Source organism: Phocoena sinus, chromosome 11 (genome assembly GCF_008692025.1).
Source record: "Phocoena sinus isolate mPhoSin1 chromosome 11, mPhoSin1.pri, whole genome shotgun sequence".
Taxonomy (NCBI): Eukaryota; Metazoa; Chordata; class Mammalia; order Artiodactyla; family Phocoenidae; genus Phocoena; species Phocoena sinus.
The window spans coordinates 39,177,971-39,202,679 of record NC_045773.1 but is presented as its reverse complement, the minus strand read 5'-3'; the positions used below and the strand labels follow the sequence as shown (position 1 = coordinate 39,202,679).

The following is a 24,709-nucleotide window of genomic DNA, read 5'->3' as shown; positions in this document are numbered from 1 at the left end:
AAATTCTGATATTTATGGGACAATTAGAAATTCGAACAAAGGGTAGAATTTGATGACATTATGGACTTATCTTTTTAAAAAAAAGTATAATAATGGCATTGTGGAATGTCAATAACATAAAATATTTATGGATAAAGTGTCTGGGATTTACTTCAAAATAACACGGTGCGGGGAACAGGCAGTGTATCTATGGAACAAGATTTGCCATGGGTACATGGGAGTGTCATTAATTTATTCTGTTTATTTTATATGTGCTTGAAATTTCCATAATAAAATGTTTTAAAAAGCAAACTTTATATAGCCACACTTGGTTTGAAATTTTGCAGATCACGTACAGTGATTCACTTACTCAGGTGTCTGTTCTAATGACATCCCCTCAGAGAGGCCTCCCTCCTAATGTACCCGTAATACTTTCCATTCTCTGTGCTTTGTTCTTCAAAGCACTTAATTATCATAAATTAATGTGATAATTTATACAGTCTCGCCAGTTAGACTGTAAGCTTCATTTTGTTCACCACTGAATTATATTATGTACACCTGGAACTGCCTGGCACATAGTAGGCACTCAAAAAATGTTTAAACAGTATTTTTTTTAAAAGGTTAAGCATGTAACTATGACAACAAATGTTAACTAATCACTTTGCAATATATACATACTGTATCAAATCATTGTTGTACACCTGAAACTAATATAATGTTATATGTCAATTATATCTCAATTTTAAAAAAAGATTAAGAAAAAGTTAAACATACATTTTATTAAATCCAGAGCCAGGATTAAAACTCAGATATTCGTGTGGACATAAGGTTTTCAACTCATTTGGGTAAATACAAAGAAGCATGACTGCTGGATCCTAAGGTAAGAGAATGCTTGGGAATTCAGCCATTCTAATAGGTATATAGTGGTACATTACTGTATGTATGTATGTATGTATTTATGCATGCTGTGCCACGTGGCTTGCGTAATCTCAGTTCCACGACCAGGCACTGAACCCGAGGCACGACAGTGAAAACACCAAATCCTAATCAGTGGGCCACCAGGGAACTCCCATCACTGTTCTAATTTGCCATTTCCTGATGATATATGATAAATATCTTTTCATATACTTACCTGCCAGCTTCTTTGGTGAGGCAACTGTTCAGATCCTTGACCCATTTTTTAATTGGGTTCTTTGTTTTGTTATTGTTGACTGTTAAGGGTTTTTTATATATTTTGGATCCCAGTCCTTTATCAGATATGTGTTTTCCAAAGATTTCCTCCCAGTCTGTGGCTTGTCTTTTCATTCTCTTAACAATGTCTTTCACAGAGAGTAAGTTTTTGTTTGTTTGTTTTTTAAATTTTAATAAAGTCCAACTTACCAATTTTTTCGTTTCACAGATTGTGCTTTTTGTGTTGTATCTATAAAGTTACCAACAAACCTGAGGTCACCTAGATTTTCTCCTATTTTATCTTCTAGGAGTTTTTACAGCTTTACATTTAGGTCTATGATTCATTTTTTTAAAAAATATGTACATGTCCAGTTGTTCCAGCAGCGTTAGTTGAAAAGACTATCCTGGGAATCCCTGGCGGTCCAGTGGTTAGGACTTGGTGCTTTTCACTGCATGGCCCAGGTTCAATCCGTGGTCAGGGAACTAAGATCCCGCAAGCCACATGGCGAGGCCAAAAAAAATAAAACAAAACAAAAGACTATCCTTTCTCCATTTAACTGCCTTTGCCCCCTGGTCAAAGATAAATTGGTTATATTCGTGTGGTTCTACTTCTGGACTCTCTATTCTGTTCCACGGATCTGTCTATTCTTTCACCAAAGACCTGCACACAATGTTTACAGCAGCTTTATTCATAATTACCGAAACGTGGAAACAACCAAAATGTCCTTTAATAGGTGAATGGATAAACAAACTGTGGCACATTCATAAAACGGAATATTATTCAGCAAAAAAAAGAAATGAGCTATCAAGCCATGAAAAGACATGCAGGAGCATTAAATGAAGTTACTGAAAGAAATTAACACTAAATTATTCTAACTATATGACATTCTGGAAAAGGCAAGATTATGGAGACAGTAAAAAAGATCAGAGATTGCTAGAGAGTCAGGGGAACGGAGGGAGGGATGAATAAGTGGAACATGGGGGCTTTTAAAGCAGTGAAACTTCTGTATGATACTGAATTTGTAGATACATGTCATTATATATTTGTCAAAACCCACAGAAGATACAACCCAAGGAGTGAACTCTAATGTAAACTTCAGACTTTAGTTAATAATAATGTACCAAACATTGGCTCATCAATTTTAACAAATACACTACACTAATACAAGGTACTAATAATAGGGGAAACGCTGTGTGAGGGAGTATATGGGATTCTCTGTATCTCCTGCTCAGTTTTCCTGTAAACCTAAAACTGCTCTCAAAAATAATTTAAAAAAACAAAACAAACAAAAAAAAACACCTCAAACATTCTACTGCGAAGCTCATGTTCTTTCCAACACAACATGCTGCCCAGGTTATCCATGGGTAAAGCAAAAATTATGTTCTATATATGTAGAATGTATATTTAAACATAAGGGGAAAAAAATTCAATATGTAATATAATTAACCTACAGATGAAATCGTTTATAATTCTTAATTTTTGCAAGGATTCTAATTTGAATCAATAAATTTTAATAGGGAAAAAAAATGGAGTAACTACCGCACACTCTGCATGCCCCTGTGTCCTTGCCACACTGCAACCAGCCAGATTCTCTGTCTGGTGAGCCACGTCAGGCCAAGCAGCACAGAGACTGATGTTTGGTGCCTGGGATTTATAGCCTCCTCACCCACAGGCTATATCACAGCTAGCCACACAAGTAGCTGATCTTTTTTTTTTCCCCCCAGGTGATCTTTTTAAAACCCAGGTGCTAAAGACATCCAAGGACTAGGAAGATTCTTACCAAGTGGAGTGACTCGGGGCTGAACGTCCTTCAGAACTTCATGCAGCCACTCCGTGAATCGAACATAATAAAGATCGGAGAAAATGTCATCAACCCGTCCATTTTCAAAAAGATACTAAAAGAAAAATAATCAATAAAATTTGTCGGTAGTCTCTTGGGCAAGTTGTTGTGGGGAAGCAAACATTTTTCTACCAGTACCCTCACGTCTCCCTACCCATTCCTCCCCCATTAACAAACCAACACACCAAGTCAGAACTGTCCAGCAGGGACTTCCCTGGTGGTCCAGTGGTTAAGAATCTGTCTTCCAATGCAGGGGACTTGGGTTCGATCCCTCGTTGGGGAACTAAGATCCCACATGCTGCGGGGCTACTGAGTCCATGCACCACAACTAGAGAGAAGTCCACACGCTGCAACAAAAATCCTACGTGCCGTGACAAAGAGCCAACGCAGCCAAATAAATAAATTAAAAAAAAAACTGTCCAGTGTGCGGCACTTTCACAGTATACTTCAGCATGTGAACTGACTCTCACAACACTCTTGAGATTGGGTCAATGGGGCAGATTTTGTGAATGCTATTTCACCCAAGCAAGGCATTGTCTTGTGGTAGCAAAAATCACAATGTGGGCTCCAGGGCCAGCCTCTTATTAGCTGTGATATAAGTTTAGTAACTCATGGGAGTCTTTTAACTTTGGGGGCTCAGTTTCCTTGTTTGTAAAAGGAGATGACTGTGCCTGCCTTCCAGGAGTGAGAGAGCATGGAATGAGACAAAGCATGTAGAGCATTTCACCCAGTGCTCTGGGTGACTGGTTAAGAAAGAGGAACAAAGTGGGAGATGGGCTTTTCTCAGGCCTAAGCAACAGGCTGAGTCCTAGTTAGCAAGTGTTCTTCCATCATACTGTGGGCTTCTCCACAATAGCATTCAAACACTAAGAAATCCACCTCTGCTCTCCTAAACTGCCAGTCCTAAAATGAATTTCTTTGTTAATCTTTATCTTAGATGTCCTGAAAACCTAACTACAGTTGTGTATTCTAGCTAGACACTTCCAAATAATTATTTTGCATTAATGCAGGAAACAATGAGAAGACAAGCTACATGTCAGCACGAGACTTTGTTATGGATAAACTGCTTTTCTGCAAACTACATGTTTACTTTAATGAAAAGGGTTATATAAATGTTCCATGATAAAAAAAGGCTCTAAGGTAATATATCAAATATTTTAATAGATGTTTCTCTAGATAGTGCGATTATGATGATGTTTTATTTTTTAAAGTGACCATGTAGATCTTTTCCAATTTTAAAAAACATACATTTAAAAATTCACTATATAGTTAAAAGAGAATGTCTTTATTGTAACCACTTGCCTGTCATTTCTAATTTGACTACCCAGCAAATACCCAATGGGAACACAGCTCAAACATGTTCCTGTGAAGTTCTGTTTCCTACCTTTTGAATACACAGGAAAATATAGTACAGCACATCTGGGTCATAGGGTTCACCTTCTCCATTTCGAGCTTCCCGTGTCATTAGACAGAGCCCATAATTCAACTCGGCCACAGCAGAAGAGATGAGATCTTCCTGGAATCGCAGCAACTGACGCCCTGCAACACAAGCCCCAGAGGTGAGTGAGGGTCCTGGCAACAGCCGTCCCTTTACTGGTTGCTCATACCCCTGGAAGGAGGTTTCAGAGCAGACACCACCCATGAAGGCACTGGGATGAAAATGGTCACTTGTATCTACGATCAGAACTGGCCTACAAAGACAATAATCCTGTTTGCCCTATTACACAAAGGGTTTCCTTACCAAAATCCTTCCTACCTCATGTATCCCCCCAATTATTATTAGGACCAAGACATGAAAGTAAAAACACAAAATCCACCCTCTGTAATATGAGGAAGTATGTGAGGATAATGCTAAGGAAGAGGGCCCCTGAGTGCACTCACTAATTCATATCTCCTCCCAGAAGTCTCTCTGTCCCAGAAATCCATGTGTACAAAAATGCCTGACCTTGGGCAAACCCCACAAATTCTGCTCATTTATAGTAGGTCCGGCCTGCTTGTTGCTTGTCTTGAATTCAGCATACTATTTCAGATGGTGCGCCCTAGTGCCCAGAGAGCCAAGGGACACCACTTTCCTGCCATTCTGTCCTCCTGCTGCTTAAGTACCACTGCATTTTTGCCAGAGTCCAACCCTCTTTCCCTCCCAAACACTTACTCCCAATAGGCGCCAGTCTGTTCTGAGCATCCTTCTCTAGCTCAGCGTTCTTGGTCTGTGCCCAGTTTTTCCATACTTCAAGCCCTTCTTCTGGCTTCAGAGAATTTGGAAGCAGAAGTTCTGGGGAAGGCTGTGGCTGTGACTGTGGTTCAACTTCAGCAACTTGGACAGTTTGAGCCTATGAGAGAGAAACCATCAAAATGTGTCAAAAGGCCTTTTGGCAAAACTGCTGGGAAAATGTTACTTATAGTACAAAACAAAAACAGAAAACAAATGTACCATACTAATGTTAGATGTTAATAACTGCAGAAATTGGGTGTGGGGTTTATGGAAATTCTGTAATTTTTCTGTAAGTCTAAAACTGTTCTAAAAAAAAAATCTCAAAAAAAAAAGTTATAGTTCTTTTAATTAAAAAACCTCTCTTCTCCTTGCTGTCGTACTTCCAAGAACCTCTGGAGTTCTATTCTTTACTCCAGAGACAGCAAAGACTAGTGCAAAGCTCCTTAGTCTTGGCTGTACTTTTGAATCTCTGATTTTTTTTTTTTTTTGTGGTACGCAGTCCTCTCACTGTTGTGGCCTCTCCTGTTGTGGAGCACAGGCTCCGGATGCACAGGCTCAGCGGCCATGGCTCACGGGCCCAGCCGCTCCGCGGCATGTGGGATCTTCCCGGACTGGGACACGAACCCGTGTCCCCTGCATTGGCAGGGGGACTCTCAACCACTGTGCCACCAGGGAAGCCCTGAATCTCTGATTTAAAAACACCAATATCTGAGCTCTACCCCAGAATCTCTTTTTAAAGAGGTATCAGTCTTTTTAAAACCTTCCCACGAAAAAAGGCAATTCTAACGTTTAGTCACTGCTCAGAACTTACTGGCACAAGGCACTGCTCATCAAACTACAATGCGCAAATAAACCCCTTGGGGATTTTATTAAAATGCAGATTCTGATTAGAAAGATCTCAGGTGGGACCCGAGATTCTGCATTTCTAACAAGCTCCCAAATAAGGGAGCTGGTCTGCAGACTATACTTTGAGTACCAAGTGTCCAGACTGTTAAACTTGGCTACACCTTAAAATCATCTGGCTGATTTAAAAAAACACCCATGCCTGGGCCTTATCCACAGAGATTCTGACTTAACTGGTCGAAGGTGGAAGCCTGCCAGCAGTATTTTTAAAAGCTCTCCAGGTGATTCTAATGTCCAGTCATGGTTGAAAATCATCCTTCATGTTCCTCTCAATAATACTGCTTTGGCTCATAAGGACATTTTCTAGAGACAGGAGGCACTGTTTTATCTTCCTGCCTCCAAAGGAAGAGTAGTCCCATCCTCAATCGTCTGACAGCCAAACCATGCAGCCAAAGGGGCAGAGAATGTCCATGATCTTCAATCACAATCCCCATCAGGCAGGACAGACACCAACACAGATACAAAGCACAGGTTCTTGGGTCTCACACATCTATCTACATTGTGAACAAATTCCCTTGAGCAATTTTCCATGCCAGGGCCTACTAAAGGGCTGAAGAAAGCCAAATCATTCAAATTGAAGGCAAAATAATTTATTCATGACACAAATTTGCTTATCAATAAATAAAAAACTACCCTACTAGCTTTGATATAAGATAGATGATCAAACAAGGAAATAAAGAAATACCAGTGCTAGGCCCTTAAATGTCTGTCAACCCTGGAGCTCCCCTCTAGACACACTTCTCAGTTCAACTACCATTCTCCTTGGTGAGTCTCAACCACATTCCCAGTTTAGATCTCCATGTTTGTGGAAATGATTGCTAACTCTGTGACTCTAAGCTAGACGGTCCCTTAATATACCCAGTGGGTACTGTACATCTCCAGCTGAACATCTGAAAGCCACCTCACATTAACATCTACGGAGAGAATTCATCACTTTGCCCATCCAGAAGTATTCTCCTCAGAGTTCCCTCTCTTACCTTGTTCAATGGCAACACCATCTACCCAAGCTAGAAATCTAGTAGGAGTCTGACTGGGTAAGTAGGTGGGGGCCAGAGGATGTAGGGCAGTGCTTCTCTGTCTTATTAGCCAGGGTCCCTTCACTGTGTGCCTCCACCCACTACATGTAACACTCCTAATCATCCTGACAACGAAAATTCTTCTACACATGTTCAAATGTCTATCAGTGGGTAAGGGAAGTAGAAGTCTCATCCAGGTTGAAAACTACTGATTCAACTAAGTTTGGTGTAGAGTTTTTCCTATTTGTAATGGGGACCTTAAAAGAGTTTTAAGTTGCGAAGTGACATAATCTTACATTTTAAGGAAATTATTCTTGAGCTGTAGAAAATGGATTAAAGAGCAAAAGTGGAAGTAGGTGCTGGTGGCCAAGACCAGGATGGTGGCAGTGAAATGATTTAAGAGATTCTGAGAAGTTTGGTGGTAGAATCAATGTGGCTTGTTGATGAATTGACTGTGAGGGGTACAGTAAAGCAGACTCAAGGATCTCAAGGATGACTCCTGGGTTTCTGGCTTAAACAAATGGGTGGATGATGGTATCACTTTTTGAGATGGGATAGTATTTGATAGTAGTAGAGGGGATGCTAATGAAGTGCTGAGATATGTTTAACAAATGCAAGTAAATAAATAAGTAGGCTGCTGAATGTATGGGAAAGGTCCTAAGGGGAAAGGTACAGTCTAGGGATAAAGATCTGTGTGTTAATGCAGTACATGGTATAAGACATGGGCTCTAGAGCCAGCCTGTCCAAGGCTGAATGCCAACTCTCCCACTTACTAAAAGGTGGCTTTGGCCTTGTTGTTTAAAATCTCTCTGTGCCTCAGTTTCTTCATTTGTAAAATGGAGATAGTAGTACACACTTCTTAAGGTTGGTGTGAGAATTAAATGAGTTAATATATGCAACACTAAGGACAGTGCCTGGCAGATAGTGTCAGTGATTATCACCTTCTGCAGCAGACAACTAGAGGATTCTGAAAATCATGACAATGGAGAGAAATCCCTTAGGGAGAAAAGAGGGTTAGTACAGAGCTTTGAGAAACAACATGTATGGCTCAGACAGAAGAGAAGGAGGCTTCAGCAGTCTCCTGAGAAGGAAAAATAACCAGTGGGGTAGGAGGAAGACCAGGAGTGCATAATAACATGGAAGTCCAAAGAAGAGTTTCAAGAAGGCAGGCATGGTCTGTTGTGCTGTGTGTTGCTATAAGTGAGATAAAAACAGACACGTCTGTTGGATCTGGCCACGGGGAGGTAGGTCACTGATGACCTTGACAAGAGCAGACCCAGTCATGAGTTGAAGGGAAAACTGGTTAGCAAGTAGAGTCAGCCTGTGCAGATAATCCTTTTGAGAACTCTGGGAATAAAGTAAAGTGGAGAAATAGGGGAACAGATGGAGGTGGGTGTGAGGTCGAGGGAGGGAGGTTTAGCCACAAATCTGATTTTAAAGATAGGATATAAAAGAGCTTTCAAAAAGGGTATGCCAGGTGAAGGAACACATCAGCTCTCCTTAGGGTTCAACTCACATCACAGCACAATTATCTTCCCATGGGCTACGAGGGCTCCAAGGGCAGACTGTCTTATTCACCTCTGTTTCCCAGCACCTAGAACAGAGCCTGATAAGGAGAGCAGAGGGATATTTGTGGTGTAAATGGACAAACTCATCTTTCCTGCATGATGGGTATTCTTCCCAATTTTTCTTTTTCTGGTAATAACCCTTGACATACGTCGCTATAAGACTTTGCCAAAGGAGACACAGCCTCTGAAGAACATGAAGAACACTAAAATGAACTTACTAAAATGAACTCTAGAAAAGATTTTCCTGCTGAAGGGCCCAGATGTGCAAATTACAAGCACAGCCCAATGAGCAACAAGAGTCCTGAATTGCAAATTGGAACATCAGGCCCAGGAGAGCAGAGGAGAGGCCTGATATGTTCCATCCCTGTCAGCAAAAGGTCAGCACAGAGCACCATTACAAGTCTCCTGTCTGGTCTCTCCTACATGCAATCAATTCTACACACCAGTAATTGATTCTTCTTATTACCACGACTCTTAGGATTCTGGAAAATTTTCCTACCACAGATTGTATCAGCTCTTCACTTCGGGAAGATAGCCCCTTTGCCCCCTGTACTAAATCCTCTCCCATGGTTCTCCTCCTCTCATGTTAACCTAGGCCATATCACTTGTGTCCACCCCTGGCTCTTATTCATCCTGCTCCATCCTTCTGTCAATCTAAGCTATAAACCAGAGATCAAGTGCCATTTATTCCACAAAGATACCTCTGCTGACATTTAACCTAGATTGATTTCTGAATTCCCAGCTTGACTTTGTGTGTGTAGCACACGTTGTCACACTTGATTATGCTGCTTTATACTTTACAGAAACAAATCATATGTTCTCACTTCCACTACACTATAAGCTACCCGAAGCAATGACACTGTCTTGTTCTACTTCTAGGCCTGACAGCTGGATATTTAATAGGTCCTTAACAAAGTCACTTAAGATTAACATACTGTTGCCTCTATGAAACCACTCAGTCAGCTTTTGCTTACCCAATCATTTACGTCTTGAGTTTCTGAGTGTGGTCCCTGGTCTAACAGTGCTTTGTTTGTGCCAGCTCCCTCACATGCATTCCCAGAGCTCCTGTGCTGAGGCACACTACCTTCACCAGTCCCATGAGACCAGAGGCCCTATAACCACTCTAAATGTCTGCTAGACAAGGGACCAGAAACTTTACTAACAGTCTTAAAAGGTGGATCTGTGATAGCCTTAAGAAGATTAACAATTAGAAAAGATAAAAGAGCCAAGCAATTTTAAAGTTAAAATTTCAAAGTTCTGGGCTTTCCTGGTGGCACAGTGGTTGAGAATCCACCTGCCAATGCAGGGGACACAGGTTCGATCCCTGGTCCGGGAAGATTCCTACATGCTGCAGAGGAACTAAGCCTGTGCGCCACAACTACTGGGCCTATGCTCTAGAGCCCACGAGCCACAACTACTGAGCCTACATGACACAACTACTGAAGCCCGTGCGCCTAGAGCCAGTGCTTCGCAACAAGAGAAGCCACCACAATGAGCAGCCCCCGCTCACTGCAACTAGAGAAAGCCCATGCGCAGCAATGAAGACCCAACGTAGCCAAATATAAATTTTTAAAAAGTGCCTCTTTTAAAAAAAATTTTTCAACAGTTTTATTTTTGCAACTTTTCTATAAATCTAAAATCATTGCAAAATAAAAAGTTAAAAAATTTAGCTCAGGGCTTCCCTGGTGGCGCAGTGGCTGGGAGTCCACCTGCCAAAGTAGGGGACACGGGTTCAAGGCCTCGTCCGGGAGGATGCCACATGCCATGGAGCAGCTGAGCCATGTGCCACAACTACTGAGTCTGCGCTCTAGAGCCCACAAGCCACAACTGCTGAGGCCTGCGCGCCTAGAGTCTGTGCTCTGCAACAGGAGAAGCCACTACAATGAAAGGCATACACACAGCAATGAAGAGTAGCCCTTGCTCGCCACAACTAGAGAAAGCCCGTGTGCAGCAATGAAGACCCAACACAGCCAAAAATAAATTTATTAAAAAAAAAAACAAAACAACTTAGCTCAACATAGCTGCCATGACAGAAAACTCAATTAACCATGGCTTGTCTTAACTATTTTTTAAGGAATGTAAAAACACGGTTGTAAAGTCCCACTGCATAGGGGGCTTATTCAAGACTCCCAAGATGATCACATATTTATTTTTTTTGCGGGAGGGGGGCCATGTTACATGCCTTGAGGGAATCTTAATTCCCCGACCAGGGATCAAATCCATTCCCCCTGCAGTGGCAGTGTGGAGTCCTAACCGCTGGATCACCAGGGAATTCCCCAAAGATGATCACTTTTAACAGGCCCACCGGAAGGTATTTTAGATCTCATAATTCACTTATACTGTGTCCAGTGTAGTCCATCTTTAGATGACAACTAAAGGAGGAACAATTTAACACCCTCTCAACTGTGAAGAGTTTAGAGCCTGTGTGCTAAACTACAGGGGTTCCACTAGATCTGTTCATTTGTGATGCAGAAAGCAGCTTCTGGGACAGAGATAACACTTGGGGTGACCCATTAGTCTCTACCTAGAAGTTTACCCTTCCTAAAGAGATCACAAAAAAGCACTCCAGGCATCTATCCCCAAAGCAGTTACTGGTCATTTCATTTACCTCCAGGTACCAGGCTAGAATTCCTGCCGTTCCACAGCTTCACTTGCCATTCCTGTCCCCTCTCCCCAACTCTAATTAAAATACTAAATACTGTATTACTGCAAGACCAACATCATTCCTGTAAACAAGCCAGAGGCGAAAGAGGTTACCAGGCAAGTTCTGTGTTGCACTGGGCCCTGAGGGAGCAGGCTGCCCTACAGATAAGTCTCACTTACTGAACAAGTAACCTGGAGCTGCTGCTGCTGCTGCTGCTGCTGTGGTGGCGGTGGCGTCTGTTCCTGGGGGGTTTGTTGTTGTGGCTGCTGCTGAGGGTCCCATATATGGACAGTCTGAGCTGTATTCTGGTATGTGCCTGCCACGGCCTGCACAGCCACTGGAATGTGGATGTTGCCATTCATGAACTGTGCTGGAAAGAGAGAGTTTGCAAGGGTCTGCACTACCTCTTCATGGGAGTTTTTCACTACAGACGTGGTGCCCACCATCTTCTCCTTGTCATCCTCCAGCTTTACAGCTGCCAGGGCTGTGGGTGAGCCACTGACATGAACTGCGTTGTAGGCTTCCTGGGGAATGGCAATGTGAGTAATGCTCTGCTGCTGAGGGTCCCCCCGGGGCTGGGCAGAGTAAACAGGTATGGTCCAAGTTTCTCCTGTAGGGCTAGTAATGGTCCCAGTGGCACTGTACAGGTGGGCACTGTCTACTGTTAGTAAGTCGGGCCTCAAAGACACATAACTCTGCTGCTGGCCCTGTGGAATGGCCAGCACGGTGGCCACCGGCTGCCCTGAGATGGCGTAGGACACAGTGATGGGCATGTCCACTTTGCGCTTCTTCACTGGCTGGAGGACACTGGCCGTGCCAACCCGCCGCTCCCCTTCCCGAGGTGAGCCCTGCTGGGACGGTGGTGGGGAAAGGGCACCCACAGTCTGGATTTGGATCTGCTGACCCCCAGCAAGAGACTGGCCAGCCACCAGCTGAGCCTGGATCTGTTGATGTGGGATGTGCTCCTCTGGGATCTCTGCAGCCTGGATCTGCTGGGCCGCCTGCATGTGCTGCACCTGGATCTGGGCCGCCTGCAGCTGCGAAGGGCTGGGGCTCTGCAGAGATGGGGTCTGGATGGAGGGGGCTGTCGGCTGTGCTGCTTGGCCTTGGATCTGCACCTGGACATGGATGGGCTGCTCAGCAGGCTGATGAACGGTGAGCTGCGGGGAGAGCTGCTGAGCCGAGACCTGCTGCGGAGACTGCTGTACCTGCACCTGTACCTGCAGCGACAAGATTCACCAGTGAGTGAATAGGGCAACATAGAGAATCCAGCCCCGAAGGGAAGAAGAGATCTCAGACGGGAACCCTGGGTAATGTGAAGAGGAGGGGCCGCCATACCCAAGGCTTCTGAGGAGGCCATAATCTCCAAAACCATAGGCAAAATTCTCCAGCATCACACTCTCAATGTGTTGCATTCAGAGCAACACATATCCACCTGAGAGCAAGCAAGACTATCAAGTGGGAAATACCAAAACTTTTGCTCATTTCTTGACTTCGTTTTTAAAAGTAACCCCTTTTGTTTTTGCATACTGACATAGTAGTACAAGTATACAATTTATAAATATATACTTAGGCGTATGATCAAAAAATAGTTTATCCATGTGGTTAGTAATAAAAAGTGTGGGAATCTTGTTCTAAAAGGTCAGAAGGCATTCAATTCCCAACTCAGGATCAAAACTACCCCCACCACAGACAAATAGTAAAAAAACACAGTAGAGAAAAACAACAATAACAACAAAAATACAGTAGAGACAAAATGTTTGAAATCTCTTTTGGAGATATCTCCAACTTTGCTGCTAAAATATGGGCACTGTTGAATGATTCTTCAGAGTGCTTATTTAAGACAGCATTGTTTTAATAGAGAAGCCACAGATTCCTGAAAATTTAATCTAAGGTTATTATATCCTGACCCATGCATTTCTTTTTTTTTTAATTTTTTTTTTTTTTTTTTTAGTTTTTTGCCATACGCGGGCCTCTCACTGTTGTGGCCTCTCCCCTTGCGGAGCACAGGCTCCGGACGCGCAGGCTCAGCGGCCATGGCTCACGGGCCCAGCCGCTCCGCGGCATGTGGGATCTTCCTGGACCGGGGCACAAACCCGCGTCCCCTGCATCGGCAGGCGGACTCTCAACCACTGCGCCACCAGGGAAGCCCCTGACCCATGCATTTCTGATAATAATGCAGCTCATGTCTTATTGCTGTTACAAAACAGCACGAAAAGATGCTACGTATAGTATGTAATTTTAAAAAAGAAAAGATTTTTCCATCAGACACAGATACCTAAATTACTCTGAACTCGGACTTCCCTGGTGGTCCAGTGGGTAAGAATCCATGCTCCCAATACAGGAGGCCTGGGTTCAATCCCTGGTTGGGGAACTAGATCTCATTTGCATGCCGCAACTAAGAAGCCCACATATCGCAACTAAAAGTCCACATGCCACAACTAAAAACATGCCACACGAAGATGCCATGTGCAGCAACTAAGACCCAGTGTGGCCTACATAAATAAATTAAAAAAAAAAATTACTCTGAGCTCATGTAGGAAGGAGGAAGGTATAAAATAAGAAGGTAGATCAGTGATTATATACATCACAAAAGATAACCAAAGATGGTGCTGGGACAACTGGCGATCTATGTAAAAAGAATGAAGTTGGACCTCATCCTCACAACATACACAAAAAATGGGAGAGGATCTGAACAGACACTTCTCCCAAGAAGATAAGCAAATGGCCGGTAAGCACATGAAAAGTTGCTCAACATCGTTAGCCGTCAGGGAAATGCAAATCAAAAGCAAAATGAGATACCATTTAAACCCAGGAGGTTGACTATAATAAAAAAAAAAAAAGATAATAGGGACTTCCCTGGAAGTCCAGTGGTTAAGACTCCACGCTTCCAATGCAGGGGCATGGGTTCCATCCCTGGTCGGAGAACCAAGACCCCACATGCCGTGTGGCACGGCCAAAAAATACAATTAAAAAAAAATATTTTTTTAAATAATAAAAGATAACAGGGACTTCCCTGGTGGCACAGTGGTTAACAATCCGCCTGCCAATGCAGAGGACGTGGATTCAAGCCCTGTTCCGGGAACATCCCACATGCCATGGAGCAACTCAGCCCATGTGCCACAACTGCTGAGCCTGCGCTCTACAGTGGGTGAGCCACGACAGAAGCCCACACAACTACAGCCTGAGCTATGCTTTGCAACGAGAAGCCACCCCAATGAGAAACTTGCGCACTGCAACAGAGTTAGCCCCCACTCGCTGCAACCAGAGAAAGCCCACGCACAGCAAGGAAGACCCAACACAACCATAAATAAATAAATAAATAAGATAACAAATGTTGGCAAGGATGTGAAAAAATTGGAATTCTCATACACTGCTGGTGGGAATGTAAAATGGTGTTGCTGCTTTGGAAAAAAGTCTGGCAGGGACTACCCTGGTGGCGCAGTGGTTAAGAATCTGCCTGCCAATGCAGGGGACACAAGTTTGAGCCCTGGTCCAGGAAGATCCCACATGCCGTGGAGCAACTAAGCCCATGCGCCACAACTACTGAGCCCACAAGCCACAACTACAGAACGCCCACACGCAGCAACAAAGACCCAATTCAGCCAAAAATAAAAATAAATAAATTTATAACATACTTTAAAAAACAAGCAAACAAAAGCCTGGCAGATCATCAAAAGGTTAAACATAGCATATGACAAAGATATGAAAACCACACCATATAACCTAGCAGTTTCCCTCCTAGTTATATACTCAAGAGAAACAGAAACTATACTCATGTAAAAAATTGGACATGAGGGACTTCCCTGATAGTCCAGTGGTTAAGAATCTGCCTTCCAATGCAGGGGACGTGGGTTTGATCCCTGGTCAGGGAACTAAGACCCCACATGTGGCGAGGCAACCGAGCCCATGAGCTCAAGATCCCACATGCCGCAACTACTGAGCCCAGGTGCCACAATGAATAGCCTGCACGCCACAACGAAAGATACCATATGCACAACTAAGACCCAACGTGGCCAAATAAAGAAATTGATAAATATTTTAAAAAAGAACTTGGACATGAATGCTAATAACAGCATTATTTAAAATAACCAAAAAGTGGAAACAATCCAAATATCTATCAACTGATGGATAAATAAAATGTAGTACTTCCATACAACAGCATGTTGTTTAGTAAGAAAAACATAAAATTTTGATAAAATGCTACAACACAGATGAACCCTGAAAACATTATGCTAAATGAAGTCAGTCACAAAAGACTACATATTGTATGATTCCATTAATATGAATGTCCAAAACAGGCAAATCTATAGAAATAGAAAGTAGATTAGTGGTTGTCCAGGACACAGGGACTGGGGAAAATATGAAGTAACTGCTAATGGCTACAGGGTTTCTTTCTGGAGGTGATGAGAATGTTCTAAAATTGGTGTGGTAATGGCTGCACAACTCTGTGAATAGACTAAAAACTACTAAGTTGCATGCTTTACATGGAAATGACTGAATTATTTGATATGAGAATTACATCTCATTAAAGCCACTACTGATTTAAAAAAAAAAAAAAAAAAAAAAAGCAAGGAAGAGGCTGTGTAAAGAGCATAGGCCTTGGGACTTCCCTGGTGGTCCAGTGGCTAAGACTCCACGCTCCCAATGCAGGGGGTGTGGGCTTATTCCCTGGTCAGGGAACTAGATACCACATGCCACAACAAAGACTTAGCATGCCACAACTAAAGAGCCCACATCTCACAACTAAAAGATTCGTGTGCTGCAATGAAGATCCCACATGATGCAATGAAGATCCCGTGTGCCACAACTAAGACCCGGCGCAGCCAAATAAACAAATAAATAAATATTTAAAATAAAAAAAAAAAGAGCATAGGCCTTAAGAACAGACTTGAAGTGAACAGACTTGAAGTGATGATGTACTTTCCTGGCTGTGAGTCCTCTAAGTTTCAGTTTCCTGAGGTACAATAAAAAGGGGGAGAATGCCTACCTCCTTACAGAGTTGTCATGAGCATAAAATAATGTTTACTGACACACAGTAGATGTTCAAAAAGTAGGTTTTCTTCCTCATAAGCAATATTTCTTTACACCAGTGAGTCTCAAAATGTATTTTCCAGGCCAACATCATCATCACACTGGCAATTATCAGAAATACAAACTTTCAGGTCCCAGCTCAGAACTATTAAACCAGGAACTCTAGGAATGGGCCCAGCAATCTGTATCTTAACAAGTCTTCCAGGTGACTGATGCATGCTCAAGTTGGAGAATCAGTGCTTTACACCAAGGACTAGAGGAAATGGTGAAGCCAATTACTACAAAAAAGCAGTTTTCAAGCTCTTTGGTCTCAGCACCCTTTCAAAAAATGATTGAGGACCAACCCCAAAGAGCTTTTGTTTACACGAGCATAGATAACAATTCTTACTGTATAAGAAAATTAAACTAGGGAACTTAGAAAAATATTAATTCATTAAAAATCACCACATAGAGCAGAAGTAAGAAGAACTACAATTCTGCAGCCTGTGGAAGGAAAACCACATTCACAGAAAGATAGACAAAATGAAAAGGCAGAGGACTTTGTACCAGATGAAGGAACAAGATAAAACCCCAGAAAAACAACTAAATGAAGTGGAGATAGGAAACCTTCCAGAGAAAGAATTCAGAATAATGATAGTGAACATGATCCAGGACCTTGGAAAAAGAATGGAGGCAAAGATCAAGAAGATGCAAGAAATGTTCAACAAAGACCTAGAAGAATTAAGAACAAACAGAGATGAACAATACAATAACTGAAATGAAAAATACACTAAAAGGAATCAATAGCAAAATAACTGAGGCAGAACAACAGATAAGTGACCTGGAAGACAGAATGGTGGAATTCACTGCGACAGAACAGAATAAAGAAAAAAGAATGAAAAGAAATGAAGACAACCTAAGAGACCTTTGGGACAACATTAAACACAATAACATTCACATTATAGGGGTCCCAGAAGGAGAAGAGAGAGAAAGGAGCTGAGAAAATATTTGAAGAGATTATAGTCAAAAACTTCCCTAACACAGGAAAGGAAATATCCACCCAAGTCTAGGAAGTGCAGAGAGTCTCAGGTAGGATAAACCCAAAGAGAAACATGCCAAGATTTTTACCATCAAATTGGTAAAAATTAAAGACAAAGAAAAATTATTGAAATCAACAAGGCAAAAACGACAAATAACATACAAGGGAACTTCCATAAGGTTAACAGCTGATTTCTCAGCAGAAACTCTACAAGCCAGAAGGGAGTGGCATGACATATTTAAAGGGATGAAAGAGAAGAACCTACAACCAAGATAACTCGACCCGGCAAGGATCTCATTCAGATTTGATGGAGAAATCAGAAGCTTTACAGACAAGCAAAAGCTAATAGAATTCAGCAACATCAAACCAGCTCTACAGCAAATGCTAAAGGAACTTCTCTAAGCGGGAAACACAAGAAAATAAAAGCACCTACAAAAACAAACCCAAAACAATTACGAAAATGGTAATAGGAACATACATATTGATAATTACCTTAAATGTGAATGGATTAAATGCTCCAACCAAAAGACACAGGGTCGCTGAATGGATGCAAAAACAAGACCCATATATATGCTGTCTACAAAAGACCCACTTCAGACCTAGGGACACATAAAGACTGAAAGTAAGGGGATGGAAAAAGATATTCCATGCAAATGGAAATCAAAAGAAAGGAGGGGTAGCAATACTCATATCAGATAAAATAGACTTTAAAATAAAGAATGTTACAAGAGATGAGGAAGGACACTACATAATGATCAAGGGATCATTCCAAGAAGAAGACATAACAATTATAAATAAATATGCACCCAAGACAGTAGCACTGCAATACATAAAACAACTGCTAACAGCTATAAAAGAGGAAATCGACAGTAACACAATAATAGTGGGGGACTTTAACACCTCACTTACACCAATGGACAGATCATCCAGACAGAAAATTAATAAGGAAACATAAGGTTTAAATAACACAATAGATCAGATAGATTTAATTGATATTTACAGGACATTCCATCCAAAAACCGCAGATTACACTTTCCTTCTCAAGGGCACATGCAACATTCTCCAGGATAGATCACATATTGCATCAAAAATCAAGCCTTGGTAAATTTAAGAAAACTGAAATCATATCAAGCATCTTTTCTGACCACAATGCTATGAGATTAGAAATTCATTACAGGGGAAAAAAATGTAAAAAACACAAACACATGGAGGCTAAAGAATACATTACTAAATAACCAAGAGATTAGTGAAGAAATCAAAGAGGAATCAAAAAATACCTAGAGACAAATGACAATGAAAACATGACGATCCAAAACCTATGGGATGCAGCAAAAGCAGTTCTAAGAGGGAAGTTTATAGCAATACAAGCCTGCCTCAACAAACAAGAAAAATCTCAAATAAACAATCTAACCTTTCACCTAAAGGAACTAGAGAAAGAACAAACAAAATCCAAAGTTAGCTGAAGGAAAGAAATCATAAAGATCAGAGCAGAAATAAATGAAATAGAAACAAAGAAAACAATAGCAAAGATCAATAAAACCAAAAGCTGGTTCTTTGAGAAGATAAAGAAAATTGATAAACCTTTAGCCAGACTCATCAAGCAAAAGAGGGAGAGGACTCAAATCAAGAAAATTAGAAATGAAAAAGAAGTTACAACAGACACGGCAGAAATACAAAGCATCATAAGAGACTACTATAAGCAACTCTATGTCAATAAAATGGACAACCTGGAAGAAACTGACTAATCCTTAGAAAGGTATAATCTTACAAGAATGAATCAGGAAGAAATAGAAAATATGACCAGTCACAAGTAATGAAATTGAAACTGTGATTAACAATCTTCCAACAAACAAAAGTCCAGGACCAGATGGCTTCACCAGTGAATTCTGTCAAACATTTAGAGAAGAGCTAACACTCATCTTTCTCAAACTCTTCCAAAAAAATTGCAGAGGAAGGAACACTCCCAAACTCATTCTATGAGGCCACCACCATCCCTGATACAAAAACCAGACAAAGATACTACATAAAAAGAAAATTAGAGACCAGTATCACTGATGAATATAGATGCAAAAATCCTCAACAAAATACTAGCAAACAGAATCCAACAACACATTAAAAGGATCATACACCATGATCAAGTGAGATTTATGCCAGGGATGCAAGGATTCTTCAATATATGCAGATCAATCAATGTAATATACCATATTAACAAAGTAAAGAATAAAAACCATAAGATCATGTCAAGAGATGCAGAAAAAGCTTTTGACAAAATTCAACACCCATTTATGACAAAAACTCTCCAGAAAGTGGGCACAGAGGGAACCTACCTCAACATAATAAAGGCCATATACGACAAACCCACAGCAAACATCATTCTCAATGGTGAAAAACCGAAAGCATTTCCTCTAAGATCAGGAACAAGACAAGGATGTCCACTCTCACCACTATTATTCAACACAGTTTTGCAAGTCCTAGCCACGGCACTCAGAGAAGAAAAGGAAATAAAAGGAATACAAATTGGAAAAGAAGTAAAACTGTCACTGTTTGCAGATGACATGATAATATACATAGAGAATCCTAAAGATGCCACCAGAAAGCTACTAGAGCTAATCAATGAATTTGGTAAAGCTGAAGGATACAAAATTAATACACAAAAATCTCTTGCATTCCGATACACTAACAATGAAAGATCAGAAAGAGAAATTAAGGAAACAATCCCATTCACCACTGCAACAAAAAGAATAAAATATCTAGGGAAAAAACCACCTAAGGAGGTAAAAGACCTGTACTCAGAAAACTATAAGACACTGATGAAAGAAATCAAAGATGAGGCTTCCCTGGTGGTGCAGTGGTTAAGAATCTGCCTGCCAATGCAGGGGATGTGGGCTCGAGCCCTGGTCCGGGAAGATACCACATGCCACAGAGCAACTAAGCCCATGCACTACAACTACTGAGCCAGCGCTCTAGAGCCTGCGAGCCACAACTACCGAAGCCCGTGCGCCTAGAGCCCATGCTCTGCAACAAAGAAGAGCCACCACAATAAGAAGCTAGCGCACCACAGCAAAGAGTAGCCCCCACTTGCTGCAACTAGAGAGAAAGCCTGCACTCAGCAACGAAGACCCAATGCAACCAAAAATTAATTAATTAATTAATTAAAAAAAAGAAATCAAAGATGACACAAACAGATGGAGAGATATACCATGTTCTTTGATTGGAAGAATCAATATTGTGAAAATGACTATACTATCCAAAGCAATCTGCAGATTCAATGCAATCCCTATCAAACTAACCAGTGGCATTTTTTACAAAACTAGAACAAAAAATCTTAAAATTTGTATGGAGACACAAAAGGCCCCAAATAGCCAAAGCAGTCTTGAGGGAAAAAAAACAGTGCTGGAGGAATCAGACTCTCTGACTTCAGACTATACTGCAAGGCTACAGTAATCAAGACAATATGGTACTGGCACAAAAACAGAAATATAGATCAATGGAACAGGACAGAGAGCCCAGAGATAAACCCACACACCTATGGTCAACTAATCTATGACAAAGGAGGCAAGAATATACAATGGAGAAAAGACAGTCTCTTCAATAAGTGGTGCTGGGAAAACTGGACAGCTACATGTAAAAGAATGAAATTAGAACACTCCCTAACACCATACACAAAAATAAACTCAAAATGGATTAGAGACCTAAACGTAAGACCGGACACTATAAAACTCTTAGAGGAAAACATAGGAAGAACACTCTTTGACATAAATCACAGCAAGATCTTTTTTGATCCACCTCCTAGAGTAATGAAAATAAAAACAAAAATAAACAAATGGGACCTAATGAAACTTAAAAGCTTTTGCACAGCAAAGGAAACTACAAACAAGACGAAATGGGAGAAAATACTTGCAAATGAATCAACAGACAAAGGATTAATCTCCAAAAACTGCTCATGCAGCTCAACATTTAAAAAAAAAAAACCCAATCCAAAAATGGGCAGAAGACCTAAATAGACATTTCTCCAAAGAAGACATAAAGATGGCCAAGAAGCACATGAAAAGCTGCTCAACAGGGCTTCCCTGGTGGCGCAGTGGTTGAGGGTCCGCCTGCCAATGCAGGGGACGTGGGTTCGTGCCCTGGTCCAGGAGGATCCCACATGCCACAGAGCGGCTGGGCCCGTGAGCCATGGCCGCTGAGCCTGCGCGTCTGGAGCCTGTGCTCCGCAACGGGAGAGGCCACAGCGGTGAGAGGCCCGCGTACAGCAAAAAAAAAAAAAAGATGCTCAACATCACTAATTATTAGAGAAATGCAAATCAAAACTACAATGAGGTATCATCTCACACCAGTTAGAATGGGCATCATCAGAAAATCTACAAACAACCAATGCTGGAGAGGGTGTGGAGAAAAGGGAACCCTCTTGCACTGTTGGTGGGAATGTAAATTGATACAGCCACCACGGAGAACAGTATGGAGGTTCCTTAAAAAGCTAAAAATAGAATTACCGTATGAACTAGCAATCTCACCACTGGGCATCTACCCAGAGAAAAACATAATTCAAAAAGACAAATGCACCCAATGTTCATTGCAGCACTATTTACAATAGCCAGGACATGGAAGCAACCTAAATGCCCATCAACAGACTAATGGATAAAGAAGAATTAGAAGATGTGGTATATATATACAATGGACTATTACTCAGCCATAAAATGGAACGAAATTGGGTCATTTGTAGAGACTTGGATGGATCTAGAGACTGTCATACAGAGTGAAGTAAGTCAGAAAGAGAAAAACAAATATAGTATGTTAACGCATATATATGGAACCTAGAAAAATGGTACAGATGACGGTTTGCAAGGCAGAAATAGAGACACAGATGTAGAGAAGAAACGTATAGACACCAAGGGGGGAAAGTGGTGCGGGGGGTGGGGGGTGGGGGGTGGTGGTGGTGTGATGAACTGGGATATTGGGATTGACATATATACAGTAACATGTATAAAATGGATAACTGATAAGAACCTGCTGTATAAAAAAATAAAATTCAAAAATTCCAAAAAAAATCACTGCATAAACCAATATAAATGTCAACATAAATAACATATTCTTATGAAAAATAACTTTATTTGCCAAAACAAAAAATTTATAATAATCACTGCATTATTTTACATCTCTGCAAATCTCTTTAATGGTTGACTTAACTGAAGACAACTGCATTCTCATACTTGTTTCTGCATTCAATCTATTGTGACACATCATACATGGCCCCTGCAAAACTCCACTGAACACTCATGAGAGAACGAGAGTGAAAAAGGCAAAAAAACATCTTCATATTATAATAAAAACAGCCTTGGACTTCCCTGGTGGCACAGTGGTTAAGAATCTGCCTGCCAACGGAAGGGACACGGGTTTGAGCCCTAGTCCGGGAAGATCCCACATGCTGTGGAGCAACTAAGCCCGTGCGCCACAACTACTGAGCCTGCACTCTAGAGCCCACGAGCCACAACTACTGAGCCCCAGTGCCTTGGAGCCTGTGGTCCACAACAAAGAGAAGCCACTGCAATGAGAAGCCCACGCACCGCAACAAAGAGTAGCCCCTGCTCGCCGCAACTAGAGAAAGCCCGCACAGCAACAAAGACCCAACGCAGTCAATCAATCAATCAATTAATTAATTAAAAAAAAAAAGCAGCCTTAACTCTGAGGAACCCTGAAAGGGAGTTGGGGACTACCAGTCCCTGAACTACTCTTTAAGAACCACTGTTGTAGAGTTAAACACATAGTATGGGGTTTTTTTGTTTGTTTGAGTGGGGTCTTCATCGTTGTGCGCGGGCTTTTCTCTAGTTGCAGAGAGTGGGGGCTACTCTTCGTTGAGGTGTGCGGGCTTCTCATTGAGGTGGCTTCTCTTGTTGCAGAGCACAGGCTCTAGGCGCACGGGCTTCATTCATTGTGGCACACGGGGTCAGCAGTTGTGGCTTGTGGACTCTAGAGCACAGGCTCAGCAGTTGTGGTGCACGGGCTTAGTTGCTCTAAGGCATGTGGGATCTTCCCGGACCAGGGCTCGAACCCGTGTCCCCTGCATTGGCAGGCAGATTCTTAACGACTGCGCCACCAGGGAAGTCCCAACAGAGTATGTTTTTAAACTATATTATTACTTGCTTAAAAACAAGATGTCAAAAATCTGGTTATTGTAGTTCATTCATTTACTGTATCTATTTTTTTTTTTTTGCGGTACGCGGGCCTCTCACTGCTGTGGCCTCTCCCGCTGCGGAGCACAGGCTCCGGACACACAGGCTCAGCGGCTATGTCTCACGGGCCCAGCCGCTCCGCGGCATGCGGGATCCTCCCGGACCGGGGCACGAACCCGTGTCCCCTGCATCGGCAGGCGGACTCTCAACCACTGCGCCACCAGGGAAGCCCTACTGTATCTCTTTAAATTGACTTTTCTTAGAAACAATTTATCAATATTCAATCTTCCAAAAGAAATAAGTTAGCAAAAATACTAAGGAATCAGAACTGAAGGCATTTACCCCTCACTACAGAACAAACAGGTACAAATAATCTGATGCCACTTTATATCCAAAGTAGTTAGAAGTTAAAATTAGGGGAGTAAAAGTTAAAGCACTTTCTGTCATTTCCTTACCCATGTCAAGATATTGGATAAGGTATCAATTATGTGTTTATAACCTTTACCCATAAGGATAAGTCAATAAGAAATTAAACGTTATTTGTATTAACCTCCTTTATATTTTTTATTTATATAAAAACATAACTTTATCCGGTTAGATAATTACTGCATAGTCATAGTGAAAATCTGTAACCTTAGTGGAGTAAAAAAAAAAAATTTTTTTTTTTTTAAATTTTACTTGAACTTAGGAGGAAAGAAAATTAAAAGTGAATTGAAGGGGGCTTCCCTGGTGGCGCAGTGATTACAAATCCGCCTGACAATGCAGGGGACACGGGTTTGAGCCCTGGTCCAGGAAGATCCCACGTGCCGCAGAGCAACTAAGCCCATGTGCCACAACTACCAAGCCTGTGCTCTAGAGCCCACGTGCCAAGAGTCCGTGCTCGGCAACAAGAGAAGCCACCGCAATGAGAAGCCCACACACCGCAACGAACAGCTGCCCCCGCTCACCGCACCTACAGAAAGCCCGCATGCAGCAACGAAGACCCAACACAGACAAAAATAAATTAATTTTTTTAAAAAAGTGAATTGAAGGAATAGCTGAACTTTGAGTATTTCTTCACACTAAGAAAGCTCCTAGGGACTTCCCTGGTGGTGCAGTGGTTAATAATCCACTTGCCAATGCAGGGGACACGGGTTCGAGCCCTGGTCTGGGAA

At 41.8% G+C, this 24,709-nt stretch overlaps 1 protein-coding gene across 4 annotated transcripts in view; it reads right to left on the bottom strand.

The window, feature by feature from the left end:
• The window catches only part of QRICH1 (glutamine rich 1), a 54,081-nt gene that overhangs the window by 5,603 nt on the left and 23,769 nt on the right, over nt 1-24,709 (bottom strand). For all 4 annotated transcript variants that reach the window (XM_032648346.1, XM_032648344.1, XM_032648345.1 and 1 more), the window contains 4 exons: nt 11,513-12,553; nt 5,143-5,320; nt 4,375-4,529; nt 2,931-3,045 (listed from right to left, as the gene is read on the bottom strand). In XM_032648346.1, coding sequence (XP_032504237.1) covers nt 2,931-3,045; nt 4,375-4,529; nt 5,143-5,320; nt 11,513-12,553 — 1,489 coding nt within the window. The remainder of the gene's footprint in view (nt 1-2,930; nt 3,046-4,374; nt 4,530-5,142; nt 5,321-11,512; nt 12,554-24,709) is intronic.